At 33.6% G+C, this 9326-nt stretch overlaps 1 protein-coding gene and 1 non-coding gene across 2 annotated transcripts; one reads left to right on the top strand and one right to left on the bottom strand.

Annotated features, from left to right (window-relative positions):
• Positions 1–5325: 5325 nt before the first annotated feature.
• Positions 5326–9105, bottom strand: LOC147284047 (TLD-domain containing nucleolar protein). The gene is made up of 8 exons (XM_086244254.1): positions 8698–9105; positions 7697–8226; positions 7508–7580; positions 7100–7177; positions 6947–7010; positions 6100–6187; positions 5882–5966; positions 5326–5656 (listed from the first exon to the last, which is right to left on the bottom strand). Exons 1-8 carry the CDS (start codon positions 8800–8802, stop codon positions 5573–5575), a joined length of 1107 nt encoding a protein of 368 aa, XP_086100380.1. The 5' UTR covers positions 8803–9105; the 3' UTR covers positions 5326–5572.
• Positions 9106–9253: 148 nt separating this feature from the next.
• Positions 9254–9326, top strand: TRNAR-ACG (transfer RNA arginine (anticodon ACG)). Its single transcript has one exon. It is a non-coding gene; the product is annotated as a tRNA-Arg (tRNA).

The raw sequence follows: 9326 nt of genomic DNA, 5'->3' as shown, positions 1-9326 counted from the left end.
ACCAGGTTGTATACGATACTGTAACAAAATGTGGTACCCCAATATTAATTGTGTCGGTACTTCAGTCTCAAGCAAGATTCATGCAACAATGGTAATTGAACCATTAAGGGTTTCAAATTTTCTTTCCCTAGAGTTTTGATAAGGCTATATATAACTTTATATATTTAGTTTTACTCTAGAGCGGATGAATGCAAATTTAAAATTTGGAATCGCATTATGTATATGCAGGGAGTAAAATTTTGAAATTTCGCCGAAAATTTCGTTTTTTAAGGGTATGAAAATTTTAACACCAAACTAAAAAAGTTTTGTCCTAATTTCGACAATTTCGTCGAAAATTTTAAAAATTTCTTGAAATTCTCAAATTTTCGACTCGGGGAGGCGGAGACCAGAGGGAGAGAGGGGAGGAAGAGGCGAGCTGGCCTTGTTGCCAGCCGTTGTCGGAGGCAGCAGATCAAAGAGAAATCAGAGGGTGATTGGGAGGGAGGAGAGAGAAGAGATCTTGGAGAGAGAAGAGATTAGGGAAGGAGAAGAGATTGGGAAGGGAGATGAGGAAGAGATGGAGACTGGGGAAGGAGGAAAAGAAGGAGAAAGAAGAAAGAGAAGGAGGAATGAGAAAGAGGGAGGAGAGAAAAGGTGTTTGGGCAGTGGGAAAGATGAAATGAGAAGGAAAAGAAGAAGTCACAGGAAGAAAGAAGAAAGAAAGAAAGAAAGAAAGAAAGAAAGGGAGGAAGGAAGGAAGGAAAAAAAAGTTTAGGGTTGGTTGGGGTTTGAGGTTTCGTTTAGTTGTTTTTAAATCTTAAACCCTTATATATTTCTATATAAAAATAATTAAAAATACCTTAAAGGGCTTAAACCCTAATATCTTATATTATATCCTAAAAAATATAGAGTATACATTATAGAGTATATAGGATTTAGTGTATAGATTATAGAGTATATAGGATTTAGTATATAGAGTATATAAGATTTAGTGTATAAATTATAAAGTATAAAGAATATACTAATTTCATTTATTCATTATACTAATTTTATTTAATAGTATTTGTCTCCAGTGCGTATTATATTCATGTTATATCACATGAAACTTACTATATAATTTAGTTTCTTCAATGTTTTTTATCAATGTAGTAAATAATATATTAAATAAACATATGGTAAAGTTTCATTCAAAATTTCCATATTTAATAGCAATTTTCATCGTTTCCGTCTAATTTCTATCGAAATTTCCTTGAAATTCGAAATTTTACTCCTTGTGTATATGTTATATACAAGTCTTATACCTGAATCAAGTCATTCTATAAACATCCGCAAATTTTTAATTTGTTTATCCTCTGTAGAAAGTAGAAACCACTATTTATATATTAGTTAATTAACGTTCCTTTTCACAATCTTAAGGGAAAGTTAATCTTTCTATTCAGTCTGAAATGGTGCATGTCTGAATGAGTAAGGTCATTTTCGTAATTACACTGGAACTCATGATACCTTTGCGAATGAGGGGTTATTCATGAACATCCTGTTGACTATTTTATGCAAATAACTCATGCTTTTTGTGTATATATTAATTTCTAATGTTTGATTGCTTTTATAAATTAATCTTTTGATATGAACGTATATAGTCACTTGACTCGATTTTAATGTTCTTTTCAATCACATATTCAAAGAGATATTTGAGGAAACTAAAATTTACATTACTACATTTTCTCTGTGCTTCATGTTGTATGCTTATATGTATAAAAAAAAAAACTTTGTTTTCCAATTTTTTGGTATTTTTGTTGTAGTAATATACTAATATTTGAAATTTATTTTATTAGAATTAAAATTTTTTTTTATTATGAAAATAAAATTGATATTTAAAATTATGCATTCGATAAATTTTTAATTCAACTTCTTTTTTAATGTTAGCTAGCTAGTTGGTGTAAATGAAAAAATTTAAAGATAATGAGTTTAACCCCCAGATTTGGGCTTATCTTTCCTTTGCAGCCCTATTGCTTTTGTTGGTTTCTAATTAGGCCCAGTTCCCTCTTTGCCGGCCCACTTAATTTCCTACCAATCCACAATTTAATTTTCTCATTCCCTTTTTGCCCTTCCTATTATAATTCGTTATATTTGAATATCGCGATTTGCTTTTCTTCGTGTTTGTGGTGCGATCAAAGGTGCTCTGGTTGGGTCTCTGCTCGATCAACCAAGCTTTGTCTACTCGATCAACCAAGCTTCGTCTACTCGATCTGGTATGCTCTCTCTCTCTCTCTCTCTCTCTCTCTCTCTCTCTCTCTCTCTCTCTCTCTCGCGGTTTGTGCTTCATCTGGTATGGTTCTCTGCGTGATCAACCAAGCTTGGTTTGTGATCGAGTTTGGTTAGGGTTTTGAATTTTCGCTTCGATTTTAAATTTTTGTATTCATTTTATATTAAGAATTTGATTTTGATTTTTGTATTGTTGTTTGATTTTGATTTTTGTATCTTTGAAATTTTAGATCGATTAAAGATTTTAGGTTCAGAATCTGTTTGTTTTTTTTATTTTGATTTATGATTTTAGGGTGTGGCCTTTGTTTTATTCTTTCATTGTGATTGTTATTGTTATTTTTTCATTGTTATTGTTATTAGAATTGTTACCGTTTGAATTGTTATTGTTATTGTTATTGTTATTGTTATTGTTATTGCATGTGATTAACTTAATTTTTAGTTTTGTTTGTTTTTTTCCTTTTTTAGGTTTCATAGATTCAAATCTTGTTGCGAAGGTTATTTACTCTTCTAATACAGTGGTTTTGCCACTGTTTGTTAGTTGGAGTTTTTCTGATTTGTGCAATTCGATTTGCTTAAAGTTTAGTATGTTGAAGATTGGCTCATTTGTGTTGAAATATGTTCTTGTTGGTCAATCTGGATGTGTATTGGAAGATGATCAGAACTTGAAGATGATGTTTATGTGTTTGTCATTATTCAATTGTCAAGTAGTTGATATGTTAGTTACTAACATTGATTCTAGTAGCAAATCTGTGTGTTCTGTTGATAGTGGTGAGATTTTTTTCTAGTGATTCATCAATTGTTACTGTTGCCTTTTGTTACTATGTTGTTTTGGCTTTTGGACATGATATTTTTTTATCTCTTGATTTTAGTTTTTGTTATTCTTATGATTTTAAATGGTTGTGCTTGTTTTAATATGGTGCTTTGTGAAGTCCATGCATGTGTTGTGGATCCTTTATTTTAAATCACGTTATTGTTACTATCTCGCAGTGGCAATCATGTATTGTTATTGTTTGATAGTGTTTTGTTATTGTATTGTGTTGTGTTTTCTTTGTTTTCAATGTATTGTTATTGTTAGTGTTTGATACTGCTTGGCAGTGACAATCGTATTGTTATTGTTTAATGTATTTGTCTGGCAGTGGCAATCATGTATTGTTCCATTGTGTGGCAGTGACAACCTGTTAAGCATTTTAAAATTCTTATTAGGGTTTCCTTTATGTCTGCTTGGATCTCTTGTCGAGAATGGGTCTGGAAAGCAATTGAAGAGCAACCATTTTATAAATATCGAAATGGGTTTATAGCTATTAGTAGATATTGATAATACTTTCTTTCATTGAAATGGGTCTAGGGTTTTCGATCAAAATTGTTTTTGGTACTCGATTCAATACATAATATTTTGTAGAAGAAATTGTACCTGGAAATCAGTAGCTATTGAGGTAGAAACTAGGTGTTGCTTATTCTTCTTCCTCGACAATGGTGGTCAGTAGCTATTAGAGTTTTGTTTCTCTCTGCTTGAATCTCTTGTTGAGAATGGGTATGTGGCTTTTTGATTCTACAAGGCAATCAAAGACATTTTTTTGTTCTAGGTTTTTTTTTATTCTAGAAGGCTTTTTGGTTCGTTAGTTTTTATTAATTATCTGCTAATACGGTTTAAAGAGGTTAATTGGTGGAGTTGTTGCTTCGCCTAACGGATAATTAAAGGAGCCGGTGGCAGGGGTCGTAAATTTGTTATTTTTTAATGGAGTTAGTTGCGACTCTTCCGGGCCATTTTAAAAGTGGGTCGCGTTAGTATCGCATTTTTACAACTGGGCCGCACAATCATTCATATTTTATAATTGGGATTTAAAAAAATTAACCCAAAACTTTATTTTTGTACATTTTTTATAGAAAATAAGAAAATTTAACTTGGGATACATGTACTGGTAGATATTGAATCAAAAAAATAAAAAGTCAGAATGAAAATTAAACTCATTGTAATCACAATAGATGGAAACTGAATCGTGGAAAAGAAAAAGCATACTTCGTAAATTCACTGTTAAAATTTGAGTGCTACTATATGCACACCCTATTTCCTCTCATTATACACCCCTTTCTCATGACATGTATATATAGTTACAATCACATGATGGTTATTGGTATTTATAAAATTTATTGGTGTAATTTTGTTCTTGGTTTGGGGGAACTCTTGTTTTTATTTCTAATTATCATCAACCTCATAGTTGTAATATACAGCTCACCAACTAGCACAATTCAGATCGGGGTACGAGCAACCCCGTATTTGGATGGGAGAAGTGTCACTTTGGCTTGCTTCTTACCTTCATGACAATGTTTCATGAATATTAATGCATAATTTTGACCTTGTGCCTCCATAAAAAAAATATATATATATATTATTGGTGTATAAATTGAATCATGAAAAGCATCTAAGACATAGAATACATGAAATTTGATTGCCAAATTTCGAAGATCTTAATTGCATTGTAAAATAGGCCAAATACATAATCTTCACTGATATTGTTATTAGAACTTGGAACGATGCAGTTTTTGATTAAATCAGTTTTCTGTCTCTTACATCCAAATAAGTTTTTAAGGCATTCGGTGCATTAATATGGCAGAATTTCTGTCCTACAATTAGTTGATGCTCTAATTTCCTAAATAAACTTGAGAAGCATGAACAAAGTGTTAAAAAAGCGCGTAGACGAGTGCAGTGCAAGCAACACTGGCACTAAGCATGACCATATTAGCCAGTTCTAATCAAATACAGCAGGGCACGTCACTCATCTTTACATAGTTTGTAATCTTGATTTTGTGGTGACATTTATGGATTATTTCTTTGAATCCTCAATCTTTCCTTCTGATGAGTGATGACCAATAGTATATGTAGCAAGATACTGACAAAACGCCTTAATAACCTCTTCATTCTTTAACCAACAAAACAAATGATACTGTAAAAAACTAGTTCACATACCCTTGACTATGTTTTGAACAATGCAATCAACATTGACGGGTTTAAACAGTTCTACTTTCTTGTATACTTGTATTATCAACCCCCCCTATTCTGTTTTTTTATTATTATTATAAGACACATAATCAACCACTTTTGTATTTACAATCACTGTCTAATCAAAACTGGTTGTGCACAAGGCTTAGTGTTCTTTTTGTACATGGAAGGACTTGTATATACAAACGTAATAGGAACAACGTCCATGTATTGACAACAAAAAAGACCTGTCATCAGTTTACTAGGTTGGCATCCAGTTCCAGCAACAATAATAAGCCTCAGCTAAGGGGATGATAATAACCACCACAGTAAAATAGGTCTAAATTAAGCATTTCACCATCTGCAAATCCCAGGTGCCTCCATACGGCTTAGAGCAAGCATTTCCTCGTATTTGGTAGCATATACAAAGCCCCATAACTGCATTACACAAAAGCATATGACTTGGTGACATTTTATTTCTCTTTTCCTCCGGAACCAATTGACATCTCATAAGAAAATTTATATATGCATCATTCACAGATCTCATAAGCCAAACAATGGAAATCATGCATCAGAGTGCCCGTATGCATGTGCATAAGAGTGCATGGGAACACAGAGAGAGAGAGAGAGAGAGAGAGAGAGAGAGAGAGAGACTCTGCACACCTCAACTTCTTTCACTTCAAAGTCTTCTGAGTGTGCAAGACAAGGATTCCCATAGGTTTCCGAGACTGAACTTGATCCACTCAATCTTGGACATAAAAAAAACGATTGACAAATTTAGAAATGTATTCGATTTTATTACTTTAATAGGGGGCTCACTGAATATAAAAAATCTGTAAGGAAAAATAAATGGAAAATGACATGAAGAGGTAAATTCTCACAGATCACTGTCCAAATATAGTGCGAAATGACTACCCCCACCAATTGCTAAAAAGTCAGTTGAGCACAACGTGAAATAGCGATTTGCACCTGCTTATACATTTTGCAGTTAATTCCAGCATATTTAGTCAAATATCTTCCATTCAGCTATTAAAAACAGTGAAGAAAACATTATATGTACCCCAGTGGTTTCATTCTCTTAAGACAATTACTTAATAAATGACAACCATATGCATATTTCAAATGCAATATCCAAGCCTTTCCAAACAGAAAGAAAACAAGAATCATGTAGTAATTTGAAATGTAGTGGGACACTTAGCATTTAGCATGTATAGGTACAATTCCAGTTGCTAGCATAATCAAGTCTCAGGTTCCTAATTGGCCATTACAATCTGAACATATATAGTGCAGAAAAATATAATAAAAAATTAGAAAAATTAAGGTGGTGATATAAAAATGTTATAATACATTATTTACAGCTTAAAACAAAATTTAACCTAATAGATATTGTCTCATGAAGATAACATTAGTTCAAAATGCTCTTCTACAAACTTCAAGGAACACATCCTTTACTCTCATCACCATAACCTGAAGTACTTGCAACAAATTTTCTCCTAATTTCCAAACATGAAACATTCATTCTTAACACAATTAACCAGATGATTTTAATTACTCCTCATAGAATATGTATTGCAAGCATAAGTGAGCAAAACGTATGACAATTTCTTTCTCCGTCTTTTATAAATGCAAACCAATTTAAGGCATGAAAAAGACCAAGCCTGTGTCCTACATAAGTTGATAAGAAGTCAGAAACTTTGCTCCTTAGGTAGCAATAGGATAATTTAGTACCTGTAGGGCGAAATACAACAGGATGACCAGGTGTATTTGTGAAAACAAAAGTATCATTTGTTCCCTGTTTAAAGAGTTAAAGTGAATACAACATATATAACAAGAAAATTATTGTGTAATAAACTCAAAAGCCAGTATTGGTTTCAACAGGACCTGATACTTCTTGTTGGTTGGTCTTAGAGGTGCCTCCACCAAGCCCCCAAAAACTGCACCTTTACGGTCTCCAACAGCCTGAAAGAATATTTAAAATAAGAAGAAAAATCTTATTTTGAATTGTCTGCAATTGCACGAAATAAAAAATCAACAACTCTAACAATTTGATAATGACACATTACAAACACATAATCAAGGAAATCTTTAATATACTTCACCAAATAACAGAGCTCAAGGATTTCCCTTGATAATATTTTTGCTTTGTGTCACATCCATGTTGCTCATTAGGTGATTTACATTCTATACAGTACTATAAAATAAATAAGTTTGTCTGAAAGAGTTAATTTGATATTTTGTGAAATGATTGATGTTAACAATTTATCTCCAGCCAGTTTGATAAACAATTACCAGAAAACTAAGGCCAGGCCAAATCATACTTCTCCTGTACAAGGTTGAAAGGGATATGCCATGCCTCCATGTACTACAGGAGGCCAGATATATTAGTGAGATGGAACAAAAATAGTGTTTAGTAATAATACATTATACGTTCAAAAGATCCAATTGTAATTCTACAAATAAAAATCTATGTTTCTGCACCTGTACAGTAACAACCATTTCCTTCCCTGAACTAGTGCTGGGAGTGAAGCATGAAGAGCTGTTCTAGTTTTCTCTGTAAGAAGTAAAGAAGGTTCAGAGAGGTCTGGGAGATCAACCAAAGCCACAGACTTTTGGGCTTTCTGCATATGCCTCATCTCAAATCCAGTGAAGTCCGAATCATTCCCATCATCAACTTTCATGTCAGAGTTACCCTTTCGCTCTTGACTCCGATACCCACCAAATCTTGCAGCCTGGTAAATAGCTTTACTAAGCGTGTGTTTCCCCTTAGATAACAAGCTTCTCTTTCCACCATTTCCTTTCATTACAGAATCAGATGATGGGTTGCTCTTATCCACTTGATTATCAATTTGTTCATCTGAATTTGTACTGTTATCTCCAGCCTCCGAAGATGACAATAGTGAGTAGAGGAATGCAGGAAAGGAAGAAGTGTCTGGCCCATTGTCTAGATTAACAGAACTCTCTTCACTAGTTGATCCATTTTGACTACTTTTGGGCTCATTCACATCTTCCTGCAGAATCAAGAATTACATAGTCAGGGCATCGAGAGTTTCTTAGTCTCAATCTTAAATTGATCTAGTTCAACAGATGTCGTAATAAAATATATTCATATATACTAGTTATGCAGACTCACAGTCTGATGTTTCAAGCCAATCAGTGAATCCTAATTATAAGCTTTTCATGGACAAGAATTTATCTTAAATTCCTTACTTTAGTATTGAATTTCAGTTCTAATTAAGTTGCACAAATTAATAAAAAAAAAACCATATGTAGCTCCACAACCTGAAAAAAGACAAGAATCCCTTAATCTAACTACAAGACATAGAACAAGAATTGGGTTTGCACCCAATGACCAAAATACTGATTACCACATGTCCACGACTTGAAAAACGCCAAACCAAATACATCATAAAACAAAACAAAAACCCAAAACCCAGAAACCATTTAAAGACAGAAGAAAAATAGAGAGAGAGAGAACTTACAGCAGGAGGAGGAGAGGGTTTATCAGAGATGGGGTTGAGCAAGACAGTGGTGATATCAGAGACAAGGTGGGCTGCTTTGCTCTGAAAAGACTCTGGCCTACCCATTTCAGATTGTGTACTCTATTACATGACTCATCCAAACCCTTCAGCTCAGTTCCTCTGGACTATATATATAGATTCTCACGAAATATTCCCACTTTCTTGTTTTTGTTCTTTTGCTTTTACAGTAGCAACGCTTTCTTCTCCGGCGGGTTCCTCCAAAGCCCCCAACTTTTACAGCCAAATTGAAGAGAAGAAAACTTTCTTCTGAAGAGAAAGAGAGAGAGGTCTTTACTCTTTAGTCTTTAGATTAAGATGGAAGAAAGAGTGCTCTCAAAGTGATTTTTTTCAAACATAAAAAACATGTTTGGGTCGGGAGTCACCTTGGAGTTTGTTAGCACCAAACATGTTTGGCAATTGGCGATCCTTCTAACTCGGAAGACTCGCTGAGTCGAGTGCGGTCAAGCAGTGGTGGTAAATAAATTATAATTTTAATTTCATCTTAAATAACAACAATGACTCCATGGCCCAATGGATAAGGCGCTGGTCTACGAAACCAGAGATTCTGGGTTCGATCCCCAGTGGAGTCG

The sequence above is a fragment of the Dryas octopetala genome, chromosome 5, assembly GCF_963921425.1.
Source record: "Dryas octopetala chromosome 5, drDryOcto1.1, whole genome shotgun sequence".
Taxonomy (NCBI): Eukaryota; Viridiplantae; Streptophyta; class Magnoliopsida; order Rosales; family Rosaceae; genus Dryas; species Dryas octopetala.
The sequence above is the reverse complement of the archived record's forward strand: the minus strand, read 5'-3'. Positions and strand labels throughout refer to the sequence as shown.

Bases quoted from the DNA above. Each gene is read 5' to 3' on its own strand.
- LOC147284047 (XM_086244254.1), bottom strand. From the start codon at position 8,802: ATGGGTAGGCCAGAGTCTTTTCAGAGCAAAGCAGCCCACCTTGTCTCT. The intron at 7,178-7,507 runs GTAATTGTTTAT...ATATTCTTTCAG, and splicing joins GGCCTGGCCTTAGTTTTCTG to GCTGTTGGAGACCGTAAAGG. The intron at 7,011-7,099 runs GTCCTGTTGAAA...CTCTTTAAACAG, and splicing joins CAACCAACAAGAAGTATCAG to GGAACAAATGATACTTTTGT.